Source organism: Gallinula chloropus (assembly GCF_964237585.1).
Source record: "Gallinula chloropus genome assembly, chromosome: 22".
Lineage (NCBI taxonomy): Eukaryota > Metazoa > Chordata > Aves > Gruiformes > Rallidae > Gallinula > Gallinula chloropus.
This window is the reverse complement of record NC_140107.1, coordinates 9,148,618-9,175,175: the sequence shown is the minus strand read 5'-3', so window position 1 is coordinate 9,175,175 and position 26,558 is coordinate 9,148,618. Positions and strand designations below refer to the sequence as shown.

The window sequence follows — 26,558 nt, the reverse complement described above, 5'->3', positions numbered from 1 at the left end:
ACGGGGCTCGGGGCGATGGGCCGCCCGCGCTGCCCCGCGGACCGCGGGCAGGAAACTTCGGGGAGGAGGAGGAGGAGGAGGAGGAGGGGGAAGGGGGAACCCGGCGCGATGGAGAGCAGGCCCGGCCCGGCCCCGCTCCCCGGGCCCCCCGCGGAGTACCCCGGACTCTCCCGACCCCCGGCGCCGCCCCCGCCGCGGAGCCAGAGCCCCGGCCGCGCCGCCGCTGCCGTCACCTTCTTGGGCTCCGAGCTGCCGGCCAGCCGCGACTGCAGCCTGCCCACAACTTCCAGCACCGACTCCGCCATTTTTACTGCTGGAGAGGCCGCGGCGGCGGAAGCGGCTTCACCACCCGCTGCCCACACGACGTTTCCCCACCGCTGCCGCCATCTTGACTGTGGGCAGGAAACGGAAGCGGCGCAGCCGCTACCTCGGCGGTCGGCGGCCATGGCGAGTGAGGGCAGAGTTCGGCGGGCGCCATGCCGGGCCCTGGCGGCGGCGGCCGGCAGCGCCATGCTGAGTGCCGGCAGCGCCATGCTGAGTGCCGGCAGCGCCATGCTGAGTGCTGGCAGGGCGCTGCGGGGGGCGCGGCCTCCATGGCCCCTCCGAGGGGCCGAGCTGCAGCCGGCGGGCTCAGCGCCTCGGGACACCGGTTCCCCTTGGCTCCCGACGGCGCCGCCACGGCTGTGGGGAGCGAGTGAAGCGCAGGGGGGGGATTTGCTGGTGGCCAGAGGCGAATGTCGCTGGGCCGCAGCTGCCCGGGCCGGGCACTGCTCGGGCTGGGCCTCGGACCAGACTCCCCCAGGCCTGGAGTCCCTCAGGCCGGGGGCACAGAGCCGCCCCCCCTCAGGGGAGGCCGTCAGCAACAGCCCCCGGCACCCCCCCGTGCCCGGGTGAACCCCTCTGGGCTGGAGCCAGGCTTTGCTCCCTCCGTTCCTGCCCTTGGCAGTGGGAGGAGAATCAGGCCTGGCCTGGGCAGTGCTTCCAGCGAGCCCTTGGCTGGAGTGGTGCTACCTGACTCCTTCCCATGTCTCTCGGGACTCGGCTGAGGGCTGCTGTCCCCACATCACCCCCAAAGCTGTAAGTGTGGAGGTGGTAAGAGCAGTCAGCTGGCTGGGAGGGGAGGGGGATGTCCTGTGGGGAAAGCTGAGGGTCTTTGTCTCTCAATCTGCAGAGCCCTGCGCTGGCCAGAGTGTCCCCTTGGACTAACCAGTGTTAACAGCAAGGTAAGGAGCTGACACAGCCCACAGATGAGTCAGAGGGAACCAGGATTTGCAGAGACCTTGCATGGGGCACAGGTCTGCTGAATAGTGGAAATGATGGGACAGGAAAAACCTTTGTTGTTGTCTTGGGGCTGGGGGAACTACAGGCAGCAAAACAGTGCTGGGAGCTGCAGTGTCCAGGTAGTTTTCCAGGCCAGTTTGGTGTTTGCTGTGGCTCAGACCCTGCTTGAACTCAGGGCTGGGGGCACCAGCAGGTGAAGGACAGGAACTCTGCCTGGTCAGTTAGGGAAGAAAATAAGCCTGTTGTAACTTGTACACGGTGTCACACAGCATCAGTCCTGCTCTCTCTTAGCTCAGCTATGTGGTGTGGGGCTGAGATAAGCAGCACTGACAGGATGTGAGGACAACTACTGCCTAGCAAAAGACCTGTCTTTCCCTCCTGTTCTGCCTGGGCCCTTTGAAATCTCTTCACACCATCCCAGCTCCAGCAGCCAGGATTAATCTGTTGGGAAAATACCCCTTTCAAGTCACTACAGTGGTGTTTCAGTGAGAAGCAGGAGCGACACCCTGTTTGAAATCAGCTGCAGGTAGTAAAGGTCACTCTGCCCTCCAGTCAGGCACTGGAAGAACAGGAACATGCACTTCAGATTGGAGCCCGTCAGGTGCCCAGAGGGGATGGGCAGCATCCCACAGCCATCAACACCAGCCCAGACTTCTCATGGCTCCAGTGTATTTCAAGTGGAACGTGGTTAGGAAACCTCTTTTATCCCAGAAGGACTCTGGAGTGGGGTGGACAGGGGATGGAGAAAGGCAGCTGCATTGCTGGGCTTTCTGGGAGGAGTGAAGGAGCTTTGAGAGCTCAGCTCAGGCAGCTGTGACACTGGGCTCTGCACTAGGAGCTGCTGAGCGCTGGGCTCACGTCTCTAAAATGGGGTCTGGAGCCTCTGAGCAGTTTTATGGACAAACCCAGTGGCTTGTTGCAGATCCTGTGCTTGTTCCTGTTAAAAAAGGGCAAACTCAAAGCAGGCTGGAGAGCAGAAGGGGTTGGGGGAGACCCTCACACAGCCCAGTCACTCCTTTCAGAAGGCCAAACCTTCCTGCCCCAGCAGGTTGCAGACCTCTCAGCCTGGCACCCATCCTGCTGGGAGCTGTCTGAGCGGCACAGGACAGCAGCCACTTCCCTCCAGGACAAATCCTGCTTCTCTTTGGGCTTGGTCCACAGACAGGAGGTTGTTGGTGTCGTGTCTCAAAGAGATGGAGGTTTGAGGCATCAGGATGAGAAGCCTGGGGAACTATTTCCAATCTTTAATCTGTATTTTCACCTGAAATCCAGCTAAGAGCCTGAAACCACATTTTTTTTTCCCTGGAGAACAGATAAACCTGAACAAAATGCATGTTTGGAAACATCAAAGTGGTTTTGCTCTGGAAGGGTCAATCCCAGTTCCTCTCCCCAAGCCTGAGCTGGGTGTGAGAAACATTTCACATCCACAGAGAGCCAGCAGCATCTGTGTGCCCGTTTCAGACTGATGTCTGCCCCAGGATATGATGCTGGGACAGATGAGCCCTCAGTGGTGTAACCTGGGGAGCCCCCTGAAACGTTGCAGTACCAGGGGTGGCTCAAGTGCCAGGGACTTTGAATCCTCTTGGCTTCTGCATGAAGACAGGAGAGCGGGTGTCTGACATCCCTGCCCAGCCCCTTCCTCCTCAGCCACAGCCCCAAATCCTCTTTCCTGGCAGGGACTTTTACCAAACTTTTCTCTATATTTTTGCTGAAGTCTCATAAACCTCCCCCCCTCTCCACCCAGTGCTAAATTCAAGCTGGTTACTCAGTTCCCAGAAACTCCACCTCTGTGGCCAAGTGTAATAAACAGGAGCCAGACATGTGAGACAGCACAGAACAGCTGTTTCTGTCTGGCAGACTTGTTCCCTCATACAGGAGGGCTTGTCATGGTTGGGGAGCACCCAGCTTGCCTGAGAAGGCTCTTAGCAGGGAGATCAGCTACAGGGACACAAGGGGAGACTGGGACAAGCTGACAGGGGTGCCAGCAGAAAGCTTTACCCAGTGCAGAGTGGTGATGGAGGGATTCATCTGCCTTGCAGGTGGTGACGACCAAAGCCATGCCAGGAACCAGCCCAAGCACGCTGTCAGCAGCCTGAGCAGGTAGGACAGGCTCCCCTGGGCCCTGGGGAGGGGCTCAGAGCTCTGCTGCACCCCAGCACCCCCGTGGGGAGAGGGACAAGACTGCTGGAAAGGGGCTGGCAGGGAGGAGGAGGCAGATCCTGCCTCTGAGAGCTTCCAGGGACACAGCAAAGCCCAGCAGGGCTTGCAGGGGGTTGGTCTATGTGACCCCAGCCTGGGCTCCCCTGGGGAGCTCTGGCACTGCACAGCACCACTGCAGGATGAGAGCAGGGCAGGGCCTCCTTGAAGCTGGGAGGCTCTTGAAGTGTGAGTCCTCATCATGGAGAAGTGACTCTGTTACACTGGGGACCTCCCCTGGTAGTCCAGGGCTGTTACTCAGTCTCTGGTTTGTCTGGAATCATTTTCAGGTAGATTTGCTGCCTGTAGGATTCCTGTTGCCCTTCAGGCTTTCTGCTCTCCCCCTCCTTTTCTCCCTTCATCATTTAAATCCCCACAACCCTGTCCCTGGATCACCCAGGGATTGGTAGTCAAAGGAACCATGACAGCCAGACCTGCAGTATTTTATTGCAACCTAAACCTGAGCTGCCCAGTGGCTCAGCCACCCCAGCTCCTGATCCCTTCTTCCCTCTCTGGCAAGGGGCATGGCCCAGCTTTCCCAGCTTAGCCTCAGGCTCCATGGCATCACTCTGGGGACACAGCAGCTCCAGCTCCCTCTGCCATCTCCTGGGGACACAAGTAGTGGGATTTTCATCATGTGCCTGGCTTTGGCCTGGCTGGGTGGGCAGGGATGACCTGCCCCAGGTCCTCTTCTACCAGCCATGACCCAACAGAGGGGACACCTCACATCAGCAGCACTCACCCTCTCCAAGCCAGGCTGGAGCTCGTGGCAGCAGCAGCAGGTTTCAGCCTCAGCTCAGAGCCACCACCAGCCCCCAGCACAGCAGGCCTTGCTCGTCCCCTCCCAGCCACTTCTGTCAGGCTTGGGCAAAGAACCCTCAGCCATATCTTGGCTTTACAGCTTTATGAAGAGGATTGATGCACAACTCCCTCTGCCTTCCCATCAGAGCCCCCAGGAAATACCAGAACACAAGTTAGGGGGTAGAAAATTTTATTTGCTTCTTTGGCCACAGGAACTGCTCATTTACCAGGAAGGATGATGCCATCATACTGTGGGGGGAAACAAAGAACCAAGTGAGAAAGCACAGCTGGGTGAAGGTGCAGCATCACTGTGCAGGAAACAGCCCCCCACATGCACCCCAAACCAGACACTGACAGGGAACACCAGATCCCCTGCGTGAGGGCTGAACTGTGCACTCCCAGGGGGGCTTGGTTCAGGTGAGCTTTAGGCACCACTCTTCACAGGCTGATCTGACCAGAACCACCCTCATCCCTTTTCCAGTCCCCAATTCAGCCCTGAAGGTCACTGTGCCACAGGAAGCAAAGCCAGCTGTGAGGGGGGAAGATCAGCAGGAACAGGCTGGCACCTGCCCAGCAGGATATGCTGGTGTGGATCTAGGCAGAGCAGCCAGCAAAGAGCCTCCAGACTGTCCACCCTTCCCACCTCTGACAAGCACCAGCAGCCACAGAATCGTTGGGGTTAGAAGGGGCCTCCAGAGCCCATGGGGTCCAACCCCCTGCCCAAGCAGGGTCCCTAGGACAGGGGCTGGAATCTCTCCAGAGAAGGAGACTCCACACCCCCTGGGCAGCCTGTCCCAGGGCTCCCTCACCCTCACTGGGAAGAAGTTCTTCCCCAGATTGGGGGAGAACTCCCTGTGCTCCAACTTGAGCCCATCGCCCCTTGTCCTGTCCCCACAGACACTGAGCAGAGGCTGCCCATGTCCCCCTGTGTTCCACCCTTCAGCTATTGATCCCCATTGATCAGATCCCCTCTCAGGCTTCTCATCTGAGTATTTCCCATCCAGCTTTTGGCATCTCCCATTCATTACCCAGTCTGTGTCAGAGCACACTATGGACACATTTTACTTGGATCCCTCCACCTTACAAGTCTGGCAGCTGATGTAGGAGCTTTGACAGATAAATCCTAACCCTGCCTTATCACTTGTGATCACATAAACCCCCTCCAAAATCTGTGGGGGGAGAGAGATTTACACAAGAGCTGGTACTTCAGCTACCCTCCAAGAGCTGCTCTTTCAGTTCAGCACAGACAAAAAAAGGGTACGACCCCCACTCCAACAGCTCCTCCTGCCCCAGAGCAGTAACAGATCAGTGATTTGATCAGTGACCAGTGTCCTGTCCCAGCCCTTCCCCATGGCAGCACTTGCTGGCACTCATTAGGAGGGCTCAGGCCAGAGCTGGGTGCTCACCTTCTGCTGGAACCAGCGCATGGCCTCCTCCTTCCCGATCCTGTGCTTGGCGCCGATGTTGCCCGTCCTGCGCTTCTTGTCAGCGATGCTGAAGCCAGGCCTGCCCAGCACCTGCCACAGGAGACCCACAGCACTCATTTCTGGCATTTGTTTTCTTAAACTTCACAGTTTCTTGGGAGGGCAGGCTCAGATTTCCACACCAGTAACACCTCCTCATCCAAGTCACCCTCCAGACCAAGAGCATCATCCTCTGCTGCTTCAGCCTAGGCTGGAAGCTGCCAGAATCACAGAGCACCCAAGTCTGGAGGGGACCTTTAGAGCCCACCTAGTCCAACCCCCTGCAGTGACAGGGACATCTTCACCAGAGCAGGTCACTCAGAGCAGCCTGACCTTGAGTGTCTCCATGGGGCCTCCACCACCTCTCTGGGCAACTTGTGCCAGTGATCCACCACCCTCAGAGCAAAGATTCTTTTCTTAATACCCAACCTAATCTCCCCTTTTCTAGTTTAAAAGCCATCACCCCGTGTCCTATCGCTCCATCCCTTGGGAACAGTTCTTCCTCACCTTTCTTATAGACACCTCTCAGGGCCTGGAAGGCTGCTGAGATCTCCCTGGAGCCTTCTCTTCCCCAGGCTGAACATGCCTAGTAACTTTTAAGCAGCCAAGTAAATCAACAGGGAGAGTTCCTGGCACATGCACCGACTCAGAGAAACCAGAACGAGCACGGAAGACACACTATTCCATACACAGAGGCCTCAGCTCCTAACGTACCCCAGACAGGGCAGCTTCCTTCTACTCTGGAGGTTCAGGCACAAGGAGAATGGAACAACTCAACCCAGCCACCACCACACCACCCAGCCCTCTAAACGCAGGGAGAGCCTGCAGCGCTGCAGCCTGCATTCCCACAGCCCCACTGCTCCTTCCCAGACAGACCCAGCCCATCCAAGGGTATCACTGGGAACAGCAGGATTTGTCCTCAAGAGGCTTTGTGAGGCTGCCCTAAACTGGATCTCACAGCAGCCCTGGGAAGCTCAGTTTACACTTGGATCTTGACATTTTTCCATCTTCCAGTGCTGGGCAGCAAGTTAACACAAGCTGGTTATTGGCCTGGGTTCCTTCCAGAGCTTTCCAGCACACCCAGGAGCTGCAGGGAACCGAGGGAACACGAGGAATACGCACCACGTAGAAGTCCAAGCCGTAGATACCGATACTGGGGTCGTATTTAATCCCCAGATCGATGTGCTCCTGGATTCCAAAGCCGAAGTTCCCGGTGTCTGAGAAGTTGTTTTTCCTCAACTCGTATTCCCGCACCTGCGACACGCGTTGTCAGTCATCAGTTCATCGCTGTTATCAGTCGTTAGGCCATTAATTCATTGCTGGCCACAGCACAAGGAGTTACGTGTGTTCTCCCACCCGCTGCCAGACCCACAACGTGTTTATACAGTCCTTGGCCCTCAGGCTTTGCTCCCACAGCCTGCTCACAAAGCAGAGCCAGAACCCCAAAAGAAAGGAGTGACTGCACCAACCAGCTCTTAAGCAGGGATGAGAGAGCAACCCGAGACACAGCAGCCTGTGCCTCACACCCATCGGCCACCCCAGCCCTCCCACCCGTGACTGATCCTGATCACACCGGGTAACATCCCAAAGCAGGGCTCTGCTCAGTTGGAGCAGATTCAGCTTTGTTCTCTCCCAAACCTACGAGCCACACCAGCCACAGCCTCACCTTCAGCCCCTTCTCCAGAATCTCCTCGGCTTTGGCCCCTCGAACCGTGCAGTGAACAGCGATCTTCTCATTCCTCCTGATGCCGAAGGACCTCACGGTGTATCGTGCTGGGGGCGGCAACACTCACACTCAGAGGCTGCTCACAGAGCCCCCACCCGGGGGGCGCAGAGCTTCAGACACCAGGAACGACTTCAAGCACCTGAGAGGCAGCAGCGAGGCGCCGAGCCTTCCCCCCGCGGGGATGCGGGCAGCGCCCTCTCTGCCGGCAGAGCCCAGCTTAACGCCCACCGACCCTCCCCGCGCAGCCTCCACCGAGGAGCCCGGTCCCCGGCTGCCGCCTCCCCCCGCGCACGCCGAGGGGAGGAGCGGGAAGCGAAGCCGACGGCCGGGGAAGGCGGCAGCCCCCCCGCTGCCCACCCCGCGCTCACCTTTGGAGAAGACGGGGGTCTGGCCCGTCAGCTGCTCCAGCACCTTGGCCGCCCGGGTGAGCCGGTCGCCGCTCTCGCCCACGCAGATGTTGAGGCAGAGCTTGCGGATGCGCAGCTCCCGCATGGGGTTCTCCTTCTCGCCGTGGTCTTGCTGCGGAGAAACCACACCGGGGATAGCGAGAGGAGACCCGCGACACCGCCCGCCCCGGCAGGCCGAGCCCCCCGCACCCCGCCGTGGCACCGGGCAGGCCGCGGCCTGTCACGGCAGCCGCCGGCCCGGAGCGGCTCGGCCGGCTTCTCCCTGCCCGCACCGGCGCCGCGCGGCTCCCGCCCGCCCCCTCCCTCTGCCGCCCGCACGGGCCGCGGCCCCGGCCGGGCTCCGCCGAGAGCGGATGGCGGCGGATAGAGACCCCGGGACCTGGGCCCCACCACTCACCGCCATGACGGGGGCGGGGAAAAGAGCTGCCGGCCGCCGCCCCGGGGCCTTATGGGACGGCGAGGCGGGGTCGGCGGCGCCCCCTGGCGGCCGGAGGGCGGCGCGGGCGGTTTCCGTGGCAACCGCGGAGCGGGACGGGTCGGGACACGGGACACGGGACACCGGCCCTGCCCGCCCTGCCCCGTGTCCCGGAGAGCGCTGTGGCGGTGGCAGGGAGGGGCGCTGGGGCCTGCGGGGGGCCCCGGTGCCGCACCGAGGGATGGTGCGTTGGCGGGAGGTGTTGGAGCTTCTCCGCTCCCACGCGGAGCTCAGCGGGGCTCCTCCCGCCCCCGCGGCCTCGGGCTCCGGATCCCGCCCGCCCCGCTCTGCCCTGGTCTGGGCTCGCCCGGGCCCTCCCCGAGCGGGACGCAGCTTCTCGGGGAAGAGCGCGGCCGAATCCGGAGCCGTTTGGGTCCCGTCTGCCCCCGTCCTGAGCCGCCCGCAGGCGGTGAGGGTGCCCCCAGCTCCGGGCACCCCGCCCGGCCCCCGCCCTGCCTCCCGCAGCTGCCAGCCTGGACTCTTGTGACACCCTCGCTTGGGGGGAAGAACAGGTCGCCACGGTATCGCCCTCCCGTTACCTCCACGTAGTGATCACCCGACCACTGCCAACCCAGAGCAGTAGATACTGTTTGGGGGTGGGAAGGGCCTGGAGTCCTCCCTCCTCCTTCTCCCCACATTAAGCAAAACTAAAGCACACATACACTGACTGTGCACTAACCAGATCAACGTGAAGTATAGAGCGATGTGACTGCTTCAGACGTTACCGCTGTTGTCAGGAGGCGTCTCCAGCCTCAGGCACAGTGTTCATTCACAGCGGCACTGACAGGGCAGGACACCTCCAGCTCTTCCCCTCAGCGGTTGTTTTTGTAGCAGAACAGCAGCTGCCGACTGGGAATTTTTAAAAATATTTTTATTTCAAGTCCTCGCAGCAGCATTGACGTTCGCTCCTACTGAGGACACAACAAAGGCGAAAAAACCCTTTTACACTCATTATTCTGTGTTGTTTCCTGAACAGATGGAACCAGGTGCGACAGAGAGACGGAGCCGGTTGTTGTTTTGTGGAAGAGCCAGTCGCGAGTGGCTTTTCCCAGCGCTTTAACCTCTGAGACACCTCGTGGTGGAAACACTTACTGCTCGGACAGGGGAGAACGCATTCTGCAACTGAGCTTGGAGCCGTTCTACCGCGGTCAGAAGCGGTCGGAGTCACCCAGGGTAAGTTTTTATTTAGAAAACCTAAATCCCCGGCTGGGACGGGCAGAGCGCGGCGGGGACGGGCAGAGCGCGGCGGGGACGGGCAGCGGGCGGGAGGGACGGGCAGAGCGCGGCGGGGACGGGCAGAGAGCGGCGGGGACGGGCAGAGAGCGGCGGGGACGGGCAGAGGGCGCCTCCAGCGATGCGGGATTATATTTCCCGTTATCCCACCGCAGGCTGCGGCCGTTGGCCCCGGGGACGCCCCGAGGCCCCGCGGCTCTGCTCCCCGCGGGCGCGCAGCCGGCCCTGCCCTGCCCGGGCACCGAGCGGGACCCGCGGCCTGCGCAACGCGTGGCGGCCCAGGCCAGGTCCCGCCCGACTGACGCTCCAGGCGGCCAATCGCGAGGCGGGGTTTGATCGGGACGTCGCCTCCCGCTGATCAAACTGCCCAATCGGCACGCAGGAGGTTAACGGACCGTCCCGTGCGAGTGTCGGCGGTCAAACGAGCCAATCGGCAGAGGGCAGATTCTTTACCAATGAGATCAAAGAGCTAACGGAGTACCGACATGTTATTGCTATTGCCGCCTGTCCGTCATCGCCGCCAGGGCCGGTGATTGGCTAGCGGGGAGGAGGGGGTGGTTTCCGGAGGCGGGGAAATCTATATTAGGGGCGGACAAAGGCGGCGGCGAGGCCGTTCAGCTCGCCGCCATTTTAAGCAGCGGGGCTCTGAGGAGCAGCAGCCGCGGCCGGAGCACTCCCCTTCCTCCTGTCTCCTCTACCACCATGTCTCGGGATCGGTTCCGCAGCCGTGGCGGCGGCGGAGGGGGCTTCCACCGGCGCGGCGGAGGCGGCGGCCGCGGCGGCCCCAACCACGATTTCCGCTCCCCGCCGCCCGGCATGGGCATGGGCCAGAACCGGGGGCCCATGGGGGGCGGCCCGCAAGGCCCGGGCGGCCCGCCGGGCGGCGGCCCGAAGCCTGAGCCTCCGAAACCGCCCGCGTCGACCTCTGCTCCGCCTTCTTCGTCCTCTTCGGCCGCCGCCACCACGGCGGGGCCTGCCGGCACCCAGGCCGGCCCGGGAGCACCTCCGCCGTCCGCACTACCCGCGGGGCAACCCCCGCAGCAGCAGCCCGCGGTGTCGACGCCTTCCTCGGCTCCCTCCGGCCCGGGCGGGCAGCCGCAGCCCAAGCCGAGCCCCAGCCCCACCACAGCCGGCGGCCCTAAGAAGGGACAAGGACAGTCGCCCGGCGGCGGGCCCAAGGGACCGGGTGGCCCCCAGCAAGGGCCCGGAGGGCCGCACAAGGGCGGGCCGGGGCACCGCGGCGGGCCGGGCGGAGAGCCGCGCGGCCGCGGGCAACAGCACCAGGGACAGCAGAGCCTCTCCTCGCAGCAGGGCTCGGCCGGCAGCGGCGGCGAGAAGCTCTCGGACGAGGTGAGTCACGGCCCCCTCCCCCTGGACCGAGACACAAGATGGCGGCGGCTGCGGCCGGGCTCGGCGGTTCCGCGCGCCTTGGCCGCCATCTTGAGGGGCGGAGCGGGGGGCCCGGGAGGGGGCGAGCCGGCCGGGGTGGGGGGGGGGGGCGCGGGGACACGCCGGAGCGCGAGGAGCGGGGGGCCCGGGCGGCTCCCGGCAGCGGCCCGCGGGCTCTGGGCCGGCGAGGGGTTTGCGTTGGCTTGCGGCGCCCCGGGGCTTGTGGCGGGAGGAGCCCGCGCGCAGCGATGGCTCCAACTGCTGTGCTTCCCTGTAGGGCTTTAAGGCGAACCTCTCCCTTCTGAGGCGACCCGGGGAGAAGACCTATACTCAGCGCTGCCGCTTGTTTGTTGGGAACTTGCCTGCCGATATAACAGACGAAGACTTTAAAAGACTGTTCGCCAAATACGGGGAGCCAGGAGAGGTTTTTATCAACAAGGGGAAAGGCTTTGGATTCATTAAATTGGTAGGCTTTCGTTCTGCTCCCCCGCCCCTTTAATGCTCACCAAACGGTAACTCGCAGCTCGGGTTTCTAAAACTGGCTCTTAAACTTCCCTCAGGAATCTCGAGCCCTTGCGGAAATCGCGAAGGCAGAACTTGATGACACCCCCATGAGGGGCCGACAGCTTCGTGTTCGGTTTGCCACACACGCCGCTGCTCTTTCAGTGCGTAACCTTTCGCCCTATGTGTCCAACGAGTTGCTGGAGGAAGCTTTTTCCCAGTTTGGCCCAGTGGAAAGAGCTGTTGTGATTGTAGATGATCGAGGTAGATCGACAGGAAAAGGCATTGTTGAATTTGCATCAAAGCCAGCTGCAAGGAAAGCATTTGAACGGTGTACTGAAGGAGTGTTTTTGTTGACAACGTAAGTAGATTGCTGCTTAAGATCTTAGTTTCGAGTTGAATAAAATTGTTGGTGTCTAGTTATCAATGGATATTCTTAGAGAAAAGTGAAATGAGTTGGGTTTTCTTGTTCAGCACTCCTAGGCCAGTTATTGTGGAACCGTTGGAACAACTGGATGATGAAGATGGTCTTCCAGAAAAGCTTGCTCAGAAGAATCCGATGTACCAAAAGTAGGCACTGTCTTTTGCTATAAAGAATGCTTAGTGATGTATGTAGAGCTGTCCCTGACTGAAGGAGATGAAATAATTTTCAGAAACAGGCACTGGGGTTTGAGTAGCATTTCTGGTCCTTGTTTGCTTTGTAGTAGCCTGGGTTTAGATGTGTTGATCCTTTAGGTATATTCGCTGAGCATTACACAAGTAGTTTTCTACTTTGTATCCCAGAGGAACAGTAGAGCCTGAATAGCAGTTCAGTAACAGATGGGTTTTGCTATTTGATGAAACTCCTGAATTCAGACTTCTGCTGTTCGTTCATCCTGTTGAGAACTTCCATTTCACTTTAGGTGTGTCTGATCCCATAGGGAACTTAAAAAAGGGATGTTTAAGGTCTGAAAGGAGAAATTAAGTTAAATGTTCAGTTGTTCCATGATAAATAAAAACTGGCTCCCTGTGGATTTGCCTTATGAACCTGACCACAAAAGACGATAAGAATCTATAGGAGTCTTTTATGTAGTTGTTTTAGGTTAGGGTCTGTGTGTTAAACCTGTTTGTTGTACAAATGTATCTTCACAAAAGGGAGTGCAGGGGAGGGTGCTGCCAGTCTTGCTTGTGTGAGAAAGTGTTGAAAGTTACTTGCTTGGATGAAAACCCATGACCTGTTAAGAAATGGTGTCTTTGAAAATGTTGCTGAATAGTACAGAGTTTCTAAAATACTGTACATGGCAAATGTGGGGAAAAGCTTTTTCCTTTCCTAGTTTTATTCCATAACACTGATTGTTATGCTCCCGCTTTTCCATATGACAAAAGCTGTTGGCCCTCTGGCATTTAGAAAGCCAAGTTGATGTGAGGATGATTACTCACCTTTAACATACAGTGCTTTGGCTAAGTTGGCACTGAAAAATCAGTCTGTCTGCATGCTGTTCTGAGCAGCTCTGCCTACTCGGGCAAAGGCCTCTTGCTGGTGGATCTGGCATCTGGCAGTTGCCAGCTGTGGGGTGTCTAAGGAAGAATTTAAGAACAATACAGATGTGCAGTAGAACTCTTCAGTGGGAAGATTTGCTTGGATGTGATGGTGCAGGAGCCTTTGTTTTTCTTATGGTAGTAATAGAATTTACTTACATTAATTTCCACTAGTTTAAGCTGCTTTGTTACAGGAAGTTTTCTATCACGTTTTTGTGAGGTGCTGTTTTTTCTGGGCTCCTTTGTTCTCTGCTAGTTCTGCTGTTGTGCTTGTGATCTTTGACCTCCCTGTTCCAGACTTACCCAGTCTGACTGAGCATCTTCCTTTCTGCAGGGAAAGAGAGACTCCTCCCCGTTTTGCCCAGCCTGGCAGTTTTGAATTTGAATATTCCCAGAGATGGAAATCTTTAGATGAAATGGAAAAACAGCAGAGAGAGCAAGTGGCAAAAAACATGAAAGATGCCAAGGACAAACTTGAAAGTGAGATGGAAGATGCTTATCACGAGCATCAAGCAAACCTCTTGCGTCAAGGTAATTGGCTCTGAATTATGTATCATCTGTTGCTTCAAATGCTGGTTTAAATCTATGACTGTTCTGTGGCTTCATGGATAAATTAATGCTTCCTACTCCTAACCTCAGAATTTCATGCCTAAAAGTTTTTTTAATCATTATTTAAATGAAATACTGTTAAAGATTGTGACCGTCTCCCACAATGCTGTTGGGGTCGGTCTGATTCAAATCTGAGTTGGAATCTGACACGAGTTCATGAAGTAGCTGCTGACAAGTTTCATTCCTGCAGACCTGATGAGGCGTCAGGAAGAGCTGAGACGTATGGAAGAACTCCATAACCAAGAGATGCAGAAACGCAAGGAAATCCAGCTGAGGTTGGTTTGCCTTTCAGGGGGGGTTTCCTCAGTGTTAGATCTGTTTCTTATTGGAATGACTTCTATGTCATAGTTCTTATTTTTCAAGAAACACCATTGCTGCTTCAGTTTGTGTGTGAGAAATTGAACTGCAGTGTAAGTTGGTTTTTTCCCCTTGAGTATTTGAGCACTGGTAGAGTATCTGTTTTTACTTGTGTAGCTCGTTGCCTTTGAAATTGCTTGTGCCAGTGATGCTTGAGCTGAGTGTTGCATGTGTTGGGCTGCTGAGGTTTAACAGTCTGCTTTGGGATGACCAGGCAGGAGGAGGAGCGTCGCAGGCGGGAAGAGGAAATGATGATCCGCCAGCGGGAGATGGAGGAACAAATGAGAAGACAGAGGGAAGAGAATTATAGTAGAATGGGTTACATGGATCCAGTAAGTGAAATCCTCATGTTTTGCAGATGCATTACCACGTGTCCATTTCTTGGATGTATTTTTGAGATGGATGTGTTTTGCTTCCTTCAGGTTAAGTAATGCGATGTCTGTGTCTAGGTGAAGTGGTAGTAGTTGGGTGTACATGTGCTTTGCCTCCTGAAAGATGGGGATTTGGCTCGATTATCCCTGCTAAAAGTTGTTTCTTTCATGCAGAGGGAGAGAGACATGAGAATGGGTGGTGCCACCACAATGAACATGGGAGGTAAAGACTTCTTAAATAATTACTTGACACGGTTAACTTAGCAATTGACAGAATATGATTATATATTTCTCTCTCTTAGATCCTTATGCTTCTGCAGCCCAGAAATTTCCACCTCTCGGAGGTGGTGGCGGCATAGGTTATGAAGCTAATCCAGGAGTTGGCCAAGCAGCCATGAGTGGTTCTATGATGGGAAGTGACATGGTAACGTATCCTGTGGTGGCTTTAGCTTAGCACAAGGGAAATGTTGTGGTTGGGAATTCTCTACCAGTGTGTGGATGGTTGTGTAATTTCACTGTTAACTGCTGACTTTCTTGTCAGGTATTTAACATGAAGACTAGTGTGGCAGTGTGTAGTAGTAGATTAGTTCTTAACTGTTACAGTAGCTTACACAGTCGGAAGTTGTTTCTAAGTGAATTCAAATGTGCTGTTAAGCATATTTGCAATTAACTGTGACTCTGTTGGACTTGGGAAATTCTGCGTCACTGTTAGGCTTGGAAGGATTTTTTTATAAATTCTAGTGAATCTGACAAACCGTAATTAAAACACATAACATGTAGTAGCTTTTCAGTAACCTGACCTTCTGTATTTGTGGACAAGAGATAGTTTTTTGTTCTCCATTCCAGTGTGTAACATTGCACTCCTGTGGCCCTTCCAAGCCTAGGTAGGCTCGATGCATGTTGGTATGGGTATGCTGTTAATTCAAAAATCTGCACTCATGTCTATTTTAGCAGCAGATTAACTTTTAGTTGATGGTAAACAGCATATCCCTTACTCTGTATGCTAATGTTTGCCATAGAAGAGCAGAAATGCTGTTTTTTAGCTTCGGGGATGTTCCAGTGATCTTGACTTGTAGCCATTTTGTGGTTCCTAGCTCCCAAAGGAATGCTAGCCCGTTCTTGTTTCCCTGTGCTGGGGCATGACTCTGTAGGGTAGAGTTTGATAAAGCTACAGCATATCTCCTGTTCGAGGTATGTTTCCAAACTGCACTATTTTTGGCACACCATATGTGTGGATGGGCTCTGAGCCTGCTTGGTGTTAGCACACTGAAGCAACACGGGTATAGATTGAAGAAATGCTTAATGGGTAGGATGGAAATCTGTTGGTTTGGGTGGTGACATTAGTGTGCTTTCACCCACCTCAAAGGGTGTACACTCTGTAGCACAAGCTGAACTAAATGATTTTTGGGGTGGGTTTAGGCCTCTGGCTTAACAAGGTGAGCTACCATAGTAGCTTCTCAGGTATCTTCCTTTTTTTGGAGGAACCATACCTTTGGAATGATAACTTTGCAGAGCATCATGGATTCAGTAGACAGTGCCGGTGGCCTTAATGTATCCATATAATCTACTGATCTTTAAGCGGTTCCTGAGTTTCTCATGAACAGTTAGGCAGTCTGTGGTGAATACTGTGTACATTTTTCTCCTGAAAATCATGGTACAGGTGCATGCTGAACGTGTGTAATCCTTGAGAAACGTGATATGGTCAAAAGGTGTGACAGTAAGATGGTTTAACTGCCGTGAGTTTCTTAGGATGGGGATCTCTGCCACACAGTGCTGTCACGGTTCCTGGGCTGATACCTTTTAAACTGAATTGGAGATAAGCTTAAGCTGCTGTGAATTAGGCAGAAGGAATGTAGATAATCTTCCTGAAATTCCTTTCTTGGAAGGATTGAAACTAACTTTCAGAAATTAAGAACCTGAAGTGGGAGCTTTCAGTTGCAGATACCTTTTGTAACAAACAGCCTACCATGGTTCTGTTACTCAGTAGTGGAAAACGTGCTGGAAAAGAAAGGTTAAAGCTATCTTTGACTTGGAGTTTGTCAGTCCTGTAGACTGAATGCTGACCACACCTACTGGTACAGTAACTGAATGAAGTACATGCAACTGGAGGTGCTAGCAAAAATACCTGAAGTCTCTGCTTTATTGCAGGGGAATTGAGCTTTTACATCTTCGTGTGAAACCTTTCCACGCTGTGAAGTTGTGAATTTTCCAAGAGCTTGTGATAAAGGTGGGGTGGGGAGGGAGATGCTGACTGGATGCACACAACCCTTTGTGCATAGCTCTTAACTGGAAGAAATTGTAGTTCTTTGAACACGTTTTGCACAAGAGCAGTGGGGAGTACGTGGGGTTTAACAACCGCCAGCCTTTTGATGGAGCATTGCGTTGGTTAGGTAAATCACTGGTCATTAGCTTTTTTCACATGATTTTTTTCTTCTTGCAATCCAGTAGTGCTCACAATCAGTTTTGGTTACTGCCTAAGGCCTCTGCAGTTTAGTCAGCAGACCGTAGTCTTAACCCCATCTTGAAAAGCACATGGTCTCTATTGCAGCACATGCCATTAACTGGTGAGTAGGCATTGTTTACAATGACATTTTATGAATGTCAGCTCGTACTTCAGTGCACTGAAGATTCGTTCTGTGGCTAGGCTTACTTTGGAAATGACAGTGATGTAATCTAAGCTTTTACTGCTCTAAAGGTGAGACGTTTGCAAGCTATTTGCATTAACTTGGTTGAAAATTGCTAGAGCTCATTTGGAAAAGTTGTTAATTCACATCTATCTGCACTAATGCTTACATTTCTAGCACTGCAGGGAGGATCTGTTCTTTGTAACAGATGTATGAGAATGCATCAAGTGGGAACATACCTCAAGGCATGTATTACAATAAACTAATTTTTAAATTACCCTTTTTTCCTTTCTATGTTCCCGGTACCTGTGGATCGGCTCAATGGTGATTGTATCGACGAACCTTGACTGCGGAACCTTCTAAAAATATATACTTAACACACATGGACATCAACTACATATAATGAACTGTTAATTCTGTTCCAATAGCGTCCTGAACGCTTTGGGCAGGGAGGTGCGGGGCCTGTGGGTGGTCAGGGTCCTAGAGGAATGGGGCCTGGAACACCAACAGGATATGGTAGAGGGAGAGAAGAATATGAAGGCCCAAACAAAAAGCCCCGATTTTAGATGTGACCTGTAGTTTCATTCCAGTTTGTTTTTGTCTGTCTTGTTTAGACACCAACTTTTTAATTCTTGCATTTTAGTAAGAAAGCTACGTTTTTATGGATGTTAGAAACTTACTGACCTAATATTTGTAAGTGGTCTGTTTGGGCGAGTACAATTATGTAATGCAGTGTTTCAAAAGAAATTTAGCTGTTTTTTTGATGTATAACGTCCCTAATTTGATGGCAGTGTACCTTGTGCCACTGAATTCCCAAAGTGTACCAACTTTTTTTTACTGTGCTTCAAATAAATAGAAAACTAAATGTAGTAACTCTTCTTGCCACTCGTGGTTAAACATATGAGGCTTAAATACCACACCTTCGGCATTAAATGCAAGAGTCTTGAGTAGAGGTCGAACTAGACCAGGGTGTGGAACTGTAGTGAAGAGAGATCTCTACCAAGAATGCCTCTAGCTTAAGATTGGGTCAAATACTAGCCTAACTTTTCCAGTAGGTGCAGATTATTTTGAGCATTAATTGTGCTGCAATAAGGAAGCAAATGGAAGTCTTGCAAGTGCTCTAAGAGATGGTAATGCCACACTGCAAGCAGTGCAGTATGTAATGAATTTCATGTTTTAGCTACAGATAACGGGTGGTGGGATGGTAGCACTTACCACCTTGGCAGTTACTGCTAAAGACTTTAAGCAGAAGACTTAGCAATGGTTATTTTAAATAAATTCATAGAATGACTTGTATTGGCTGACTTTCTAACTAAAGGATTGTTAATGTGATATTTATATGTTCTTAAGCTGCCTGAGATTACAGGATCTGGCCTGCTCCGTATTGTATACTTGCCTGAAATTGCTTGGCAAAAAGACCAGAAGTGTTACCAGAGTGATTACGGTTAACTTGATGTCCTCATGCTAATTGAGCGGACTAATTTGCATAGTTCAGAATACAATTAACTTGTATTATGGGGACTGCAGGAATTATTCTTAAATCATGTAGCTGGTGGGCAAATCCTTAAAAACCTGTATGTAAAATACAGAAATTAGCTTGCTTGCATGATGGTTATCGCTCTTTTTATTATTGATGTTTGGAGATAATGCATCATCAAAAGTAGTATCTGAATCTGGAGTTTAATAGTTAATACTTCACAGTACAAATAAACTCCCTTTAAGGTTCTTTTGTAGAAGATTTGATGAATTCGATAGCTTGCTGTTCATTTTACTGAGCCCCAAAGAATTTCAAAGCCTTCTGGACTCATTGATAAGGTAGTTGCTTTGCTTATTATTACATGTTACCAGAGAAGCTGGGAACGTGACTTCCCAGTGTAAAATAACCTTGGTGTTAATGCAGGATACATCAACCTGCTTGGCACAAAGTAGGTAAACTTAGTTTGGCTGTACCTTCACATGATCCCCCAACGACCGAGCATTCTGTGAGTTGCTTTAATCTTCCCAAGATCTTCCCATTCCTTGTGCTAAGCATTGGCTAATTCCAAATTCCATGCTAAATTTCCTCTGTGGTTAAAACTTTAGAGTCAGAGCTCAGTATTTTAGAGTGTGGATGATCCCTCTTGAAGTACTCGCTGTAAGTGCTGTTACTCCTTCAATGAAAACAATGGCATGTTGTGAAATGCTGGTACCAGGTAACGCTGACTTTGAATATTAAGAGCACTAAACAGCAACTCTGCTTGTTTGGTGGACGCTGCTTTATTTTCCCAGAAAACTTTGGGGGTTGATAACATGCTCCAACCATGAATTGCTATTCAGGAAATTCTGAATTGGCAGTTCCTAAACTGAGGACCAAGTATTTGGGAGTACTTGTATTGGCTATTTAGTTTAAAAAATCAGCAGTACCGATGCAATTTGCTTTGTTGAAGTAGTATTAACTAATGCCTGTGTGTTCTGGAGGGTGTTCGTGGGACACCCGCACAAAGTGAAGGTGTCTGAGATGGGGAATTCTGAACGTAAACATTAAATTAATTTTTCCAGTTTATTTTTCAGATTACATGTCATTCTTTATTAAAGAGATGCTGGTGCATATCCTAAAGTATGTTCTTTTGTAGTTCTGTAACTTGGAAGAGTGAAGGATGCTGATGTCCTTGTACCTTACAGAGGTTGTTTTTTGCTACCCCTGTTCTGTACGTAAGCTGCTGTCGCTAGGTATTAAATAGCTGAGTTGCAAAACCATGACTAGTTAAATGTATTGAAAGATTTGGCAGTTTTCAAAACATCTGAAAGCTTGGTTAAATGTGGCTTTGTTGTAGCTGCATAAGCAGAATTTCTAAGACAAGTTCTGCTTGGAGTTGCATATATTAAACAGGCATACAATTAACTAGCCAACTTCTTTTCAAGACCTTTTAAAGGTGGTGTCTTAAAAGCAGGCAAAGATGGCAACTTGAAAAATCTGATACTCAAGTTGCTTAATGTGGGAGGTGAGAAAGTTAACGTGCCTTTGATCTGTTCCTATGATGCTTTGGGCTTTTTCTCCTTTTCATAAAATCAGATTTATAATTGAATCTTTTGCAACCATTTAGCAAAGTGCTTCGTTGGTCAGACCTGTTTTTGGATGGTCTGGATCACAACACATTTTTGTACTGGACTTGGAGGACATTGGCTGTTGCAATTTAGCTTGCTTTATCAAAATCGAGCCCATTTTGACACTTAGATCTCTAAAACCTGCAGCATGTAGAAACTGGTATCGTTACACATGTATCTTCACGCTTTCTCAGAAATGAATGCAGAATAATCTTACCTTCTGGTGTAGACACATTACACTAATCATTTATACAGCTGATGAGAAACTGAAACTGCTTTTGAGATTTTGTGGTATTTTTGTGGTAGAAAAATTCTTGGCTTCTCCTTGGCAACCATTTACTGTGGCAGCAAGTTTTTTGCTGGAGTTTGAGACTGCAATTTACACTTTAAAACTAGTGGCCTGCTACATAACTGCACTTAGCCAGCATTTCTGCAGTTCATAACTGTGAGGAACGTAGTACCACAAATGGCAATGGACATTAGGACCCGGATGTAGTATTCCTGCTTGCTCCAAGATTCTCATTGCCGACTGCGTACAGGTAGGTAACAAGCAATATAATGTAACTTGGTGACTTTCTATGTAATCTTAAACCGTGGGTATTCTGACATCACACTTCTGACTGTGGAATTACAGTGCAGCACTTCATACCTGTATGTTAAGCTTGCATCAAAGCTGCGTGGTTTTCGGTTTTAAGCTTTGTCTTGTTCAGAGTCAATAAGCAACTCACTGTGGTTCTTAGATCAGCACTTCCAGACCCGATTCCTTTGTACATATGACTCGGCTCGTGTGGGTTTTTCTTAGTTCTGATGTAACGAAGATGTTCTTAGATGAGCTCTGTGGGGAAGAGGGAATGTGATCTTAAACTCACTTAAAATAGTTGGCTAGGGTGCTCTCTGTGCCTAGAAAAGGACTGCTGAACCTCTCTGTAGTGACAGGACGTCCCATCTGCAGTACATCCCTTCCTAGAGTCTTGGCTCGGTAGGACGTGCGTTAGCGATCGCTGCTCTAGCCTTGCGTGCACTGCGTGGTAGCCACTTCAAGCTTGCTAATACAGTCAGCTTTCACTGACTTGGAGTATCTTTGAGGACATACAAATGACTGCTTGAATGAGTATCCCTGTGAGTAGTTTCATAGAGCTTATTGGACATTGCAGTTGTCTTTAATCTTTTGATTGACATACGTAATATGCTCCTCTGCCTTTGATTGACAGTGGTGAGATTCTGTATTTCTGCCTCGTAGAGTCATCCTGGTAGTGCAATGTAAAACTCCCATTTTTCATCTGGCTTGGGGATGTAATTCTAAACTCTTCATTAGTAGAAATGCTGAATGTAGTGTTTCAGGATTAACGTGCTTATGTTTCCAGACATGCTGATCTCCAGCTCTTTTGCATTAGCTCTTGAACCTGAATTTCAAGGTTCCCTGTTTCAGCACATGATCTATCTCTTGTCTGATGTTCAGGTTATTTCAGAAGTGTTGTAATGTCTTTCCTTGCTTGTTCTGCAAAGTTCTGCTTTGCATACTTGTTTCTGGTATTCCTGTCAGATTTGGACCCTTCTCTGTTACCTTCCAGGCAAGACTTGGTGGCGACTGGGGGGGGATCTGCTGGCCAGCCTTTGCCCTCTGCTGTAGCTATCTCTTCATGTTCCAGTGAAAGCTTGAAGGAGCAGCTGCACCTTAAGATCCTCACAGCAGGTCTTTGGTTGCACCACAGTGTGTGTAGCCAAACTCTAGTTAGTGGAGCAGTGACACCCCTTGTCACAAAGTCAGCTTAGCTTTTTGTGATGGTGTACTCTTACCTGTGCCTAGGACTCAGCAGCAAAACTGATGGCAGCACGCGGGCTGTCGTGTAACAAAATGGAATTAATACTCTTTAAACCAGTGCTCAGATCTGACTAGTCTTTCCATTGTGCTCTGGATACTTTACTTGACCTGCAGGAATGTCGTGGAGGGGTTATTGGCACATCTGCCTTGTTCTGCATACGTGAACTTGCAGGTTTTTTGACACTCTTGGAGCAAGCAATCTGTGACTGAACCATGGGTCTCATACGAGCTCTGACTGCAGCAATGAAACTTGGTGTGGTAGCTAACTTTAAAAGCAAGAGTCATGTCTGCTCTAAGTCAGTCTGTAACAAGTGGGTACAAGAAATGACATTACAGTGCTTGCATTGTGTTTCATCTTGGTTTTATCTGTGTGCAAAATACACTTTTTCTCAAAGCTTATCAGAAGCTCAGAAGTGTGGTGTCAGAATACATATGCGTACCTGCTAGGCCCTCAGATCAGTACGGTGCTGTCAGGAGGGAGCACAGCATTGTGTGTATGGGGGCTTCACTGTAACATTAAGCATACAAAGTGTTGATTTGCTTGCAGTTTCCCCCATAGCTAAACACTGAGGCCTGTGAGTAGTTTTAGGACTCGAGCAGTAATGGGGTTGCATGTCTTTGTTAATCATTGCCAGCTGCAGTGACACGATCAGGAAGGCCAGTGTTCTGTTCCATTATGTTAAATGAGGCTAAGCATGTTGGAAAGGAGGCATAAAAAGTATGCTGTTCTGGGTAATTACTTGGCTTCTTCCACTACTAGGAAGTTTGGAATCAGCTAATTAGCTTCAGATTCTTTTCCTTTTTCCTCTCCATACCAGTTAGTTGGGGCTGTTAAATAGCTGCTTTCTGGAAAAGGAAAAAAAGGGAGGTTTGGCCTTCTCCCACCTCTGTCATTGCTGCTAGGTAATGATTGACACGTTAGGACTTGGCTGTGCAATCCCGCAGTGGTCTGTGAATACCCCATCTCTATAGATGTTGCTTCTGAACACCAGTACTGAAGAGCTAACTTGGGGAGGGTTGGGAAGAGCGTGGCTATAAGTGAATCTGGAGTGTTAAAAGGATGCACAAAGATATAGTATCCCTTATGCATGGTGTTTGTTGCTATGGCATAGAAAACAAAACGTGCATACTCTTTACTTCTGCTCTGGAGGGCCATGATAAAACCCAGGTGGTGGGTTTGAGACTAAACCTGAGCTTCACCCTGCCTGGTCAGATCCCACTGTGGCCACGGTGTGATTTGCTTCCCAACTAGAGGTGTGCACAGAACCTTTGTACTGCATCCCTAGCTGCTGACCATTGCAGTTTGCCCTCAACTTAGCTACAGAGTAAAAGGGTGGGTCTTGAGAAGGGTCTGTTGCCGAGAGTAACAGCAGTAGGCTGGCAGTGCTAACCTCTAGTGTCTTCCTGTGGCTTTTGAAGCACTTGCAGGCTGCTAGGAGTCAGGGACATGACACTCCTTCACGAAGGGGGAGAGGGCATTGCTACAGGAGACAAACTAGGGTGAAATAGTTGAAGTAGCTTGACAAAATTGTTAATGCCTTCACATAAGGGATAGTATACCTCTGGCTGCAATCAAACTTCATTGTACTCAGACTGGTGATTTACGGTTTGTGCTCAGACAAGGTGCAGTTCTTCAGTCAACTACCTGCATATTCCTTCAGCTCTTGACAAGTGGTTAGGCTAGCCTATTTCTGCCCCTTACTCTTCCACTTAATATTTTGGAATAATTTGTAAAAAACCCCCCTCATAACTAATCAGTCCATGTATCTTAAAACTTTATTTTTAAGTTAGTTTTGAAATGGTCAGAGTGTTCTGTGTGGTACTATAATAACTTCAGTTGTTATCCTTTAGGTGAAGATGAAAGCTGAGTGAAACCGGAGTGCTCATCCATGGGAAGTAAGCATAACTCCTGCTCTTGTTCTGAAGGGGTGGCATAAAAAGGGCTGTTGGAAGATTGATGTTTGGGCACTGAGTAACTGCGGTGGATGCTGAGAGGTGGTACAAGTGAGTACCTGAAACGTGTAGAGTAGAACTCTACATGGGCTGTCAGGCTGTGGGGTTCAGCACTCAGACTCCATCTGGGCTTGGTGTTGTGACAGCAGTGGTTAGTGATGCCTTCCTAGGTGTGGGTTTGGACAGAAGACTTAAAAACTTGATGTGAGTGTAACTTCTGAATGTTTTTCCAGTTCAGGAGCTGAGCATGAGCACATCCAGCACGGTGGCCAGTGGCATGTGGAAGGACACAGATAACAAGCAAACAAGTGAGTAGCTGCTGCCTGTAGGAAAGAGCTCGGTAGCCCGTTGGCCTGCGGTGTGCTGGGTAGCTCCTGCCTGAAGGATGGTTAATCTCCATTTTCTATAAAATTTCTGAGTCTTTCTCTTGTAGAGCCAAGACATAACTGTTGTTTGAGGCTTTTGAGTTCTGCAGCATCAGAAATTCTGTCCTCTGAATGCTACAGGTGGTCAGACAAGCAGTAACTGTGTCTGCATTCAGGCTGTGGTGAATGGGGTGGTGATTGTCAGCAAGGAAAAAGGGGAACAATAGAGCAGCTGCTTCTCACATGTTAATTGGAGTTGTTAAAAAGCTACTTCTCTGAAGTATTTTAATGATTGTTGAACTTTGAAAATAACCTGGAATATAAATGAGCACATACAAGAGCAGGAGCAGATGGCGATTTAGGAAAATCAACTAACTTGTGGAGCTGGAACTAATGGCATTTTCCCTCTAATTTACCACTAAAACTACAAGGGGGAACTTCAGATATTTAAAATCTTGTGTGAGGAGCAACATGCAGAGTACCTTAACTCTGGAGTCACGGGTAAGTGACAGCATAGATGTGCCACACCTGAACCTGTACCATGTGAAGCTGGTGGGATTCAATCGGTGATTCTCCTATTGAATCGTGTGTGATTTGTCACTGCTGCTCTTCCTGAGGTAGTAAAAGCCATTTCAGATCATTGAAGTTTATGAAGTAGATGAAAGTGTGAATGCTGTTTGTTTAATCTCAAGTCTGACATGAGACCTGGGGGTCCTGGAGAACACTGGACAGGAGCATGGCCTGTTGTGGTGCACTGGTGCCCTTCCTGTGCCATGGGGTGTGATTCCTGCTGGTGTTCCCTGTGCTAACAATGTGCTTTGCACTTGCAGAAGAAGATGCAGCCCGAATGCAGTGAAGAGGAGGAGCTGGGAACATACCATATTTCTCTGAAATAAAAGATCTGAATTTTTTAATAACTGACTTCTGGTTTATTCCTGAGTGTGTTCAGTGAGTTAAGCTATCTGCTCTGCTCAGTGTGCTGTGGGTGAATTGGAGAAACGCTGCTACAAATGAGGCTGTGGGATGTGCTGGGAGGGCTGGAGAGGGAAGGCTTTGGGTTGTTGGGTCCTGCTCTGTGCTGTGACACAGCGAATCACCACCCAAACTGGCAAATCCTTACCAGTGTTTCCTCCTGTGGCTGTGCCTCGGGCTTCCTCTTGCAGTTAAAATGCTCCAGTGTTCAGGGTAGCTGAATTCCTGCCCCATGTGCAGCCACAGGCGCTTTTCCTAAAGGAAAACTGTATAAACTACACTTGATACCTGGGCTGCTCTGTATTTCTGGAAGCTTCACCCATTCCTTCCCCCATCCGGAGTGCTGTGCACTTGCTGTATTTTTAGATCGTGGAACTGTAAATGTTTACACTGCCTGGTTGGCTTTTAACAGTTTCCTTGGTGTGATGACTGTGGTATTTAAGGCTGGAATGCCAAAATTACAGTTCTTGGGAAGCCAGCAACGTGCTGGGTTTAGTCCTTGCAGCACAAATGCCTGTGGCTCCCACTGTTCATTCGATTCCTCGGGCAGTTGTGCTGGGCATGGCCATAGTTCATGCTGTTGTTAAATATACTCTGTTGTTTACATACTGGTTCCATGTGTTAAAATACACCAGGTCTGTGTTGCAGCAAGATTCTTCCCCAGAGCAGCACGAGGATTGGCTGGGAACTGCACTGGATTTAGAAGTGGTGTGACATGCTTGCTGTGTCTGGGTGTCCTGTGGTGCAGGATTAGTGCCTGGCTCCCAGGGCCTGTGCTCCAAGTCCCAGCACAGACAAGGTTTTGTGTAGCCTTAAGTGCTGCTCGTTTAGTTCCCTCTAGGTAAGTTTCACTGGCAATGCTGGAGTGGCTGTAGCTGCATTTATGATGTTGACTGGTGGGGATTTTCTAGCAGTCAGCTTGGATGAGCAGCCTGGGGAGTCGCTGGGGCTTGGATAGAGGGAAAGGGGCCCAGCAGACTGGGGGGGACCGGGGGTGCTTCACCTGCTGAGCAGCTGTATGGCACAGAAAGGTGCTGCAGGAAAAGCTCCTGACAGCTGCTTTCAGCTTTGTCCTTTGCTGCATGAAAATCTGAGGCGTTTCAGGTGTTCACCTGACAGGTTTATGGTGTAAATCTGGAGAGGCTTCAGCAGGAAGAGGCTCAGGGTTGCTCAGGAGCCGCACTGCAAGGGGCTGGGTTTCAGTGTTTGTCTCCACAGCTACTGCAGCAGCCTTTCCCCCCTCAAACTCAGTTATTTTCCAGTGCCTTGTCCCAATTTCCACTATTGCAGCATCGGCTGCTTCCTCTCTGAAGCTGTTCCAGCCCGAAGGCGCTTGCAGCAATCAGCAGGCTGAACTTCGCCTCCTCCCCCTCCCTTTGTGCAGGGAGCTGGGTTTTGAAACGGGGTTTGG

At 51.3% G+C, this 26,558-nt stretch overlaps 2 protein-coding genes across 4 annotated transcripts; one reads left to right on the top strand and one right to left on the bottom strand.

Moving 5' to 3' along the window:
- Positions 1 to 4,451: 4,451 nt before the first annotated feature.
- Positions 4,452 to 8,473, bottom strand: RPL11 (ribosomal protein L11). Its single transcript, XM_084274298.1, has 6 exons — positions 8,272 to 8,473; positions 7,836 to 7,986; positions 7,408 to 7,514; positions 6,864 to 6,995; positions 5,685 to 5,795; positions 4,452 to 4,527 (listed from the first exon to the last, which is right to left on the bottom strand). The coding sequence occupies exons 1-6, from the start codon at positions 8,275 to 8,277 to the stop codon at positions 4,498 to 4,500; spliced, it is 537 nt and encodes a 178-aa protein (XP_084130424.1). The 5' UTR covers positions 8,278 to 8,473; the 3' UTR covers positions 4,452 to 4,497.
- A 1,243-nt stretch (positions 8,474 to 9,716) lies between these two features.
- SFPQ (splicing factor proline and glutamine rich) lies at positions 9,717 to 25,092 on the top strand (the record flags this gene model as incomplete). 3 transcript variants are annotated; one of them, XM_084274413.1, is made up of 12 exons in its annotated part: positions 9,719 to 10,932; positions 11,249 to 11,437; positions 11,532 to 11,833; positions 11,947 to 12,042; positions 13,325 to 13,521; positions 13,790 to 13,874; positions 14,171 to 14,288; positions 14,502 to 14,550; positions 14,630 to 14,751; positions 23,709 to 23,861; positions 24,044 to 24,118; positions 25,006 to 25,092. In XM_084274413.1, exons 1-10 carry the CDS (start codon positions 10,285 to 10,287, stop codon positions 23,727 to 23,729), a joined length of 1,827 nt encoding a protein of 608 aa, XP_084130539.1. In that variant the 5' UTR covers positions 9,719 to 10,284. The 3 variants fall into 3 exon arrangements, with proteins under 3 accessions (XP_084130537.1, XP_084130539.1, XP_084130538.1); XM_084274412.1 differs by having other exon boundaries at positions 9,720 to 10,932; positions 23,709 to 23,753; XM_084274411.1 differs by lacking the exons at positions 23,709 to 23,861; positions 24,044 to 24,118; positions 25,006 to 25,092 and having other exon boundaries at positions 9,717 to 10,932; positions 14,630 to 14,781.
- Positions 25,093 to 26,558: the final 1,466 nt, after the last annotated feature.

Coding starts and splice junctions, on each gene's coding strand:
- RPL11 (XM_084274298.1), bottom strand. Junction 7,515..7,835: donor GACCCCCGTCTTCTCCAAAG/GTGAGCGCGGGG, acceptor TGCCGCCCCCAG/CACGATACACCGTGAGGTCC. Junction 5,796..6,863: donor ACGGCTTGGACTTCTACGTG/GTGCGTATTCCT, acceptor CTCCTGTGGCAG/GTGCTGGGCAGGCCTGGCTT.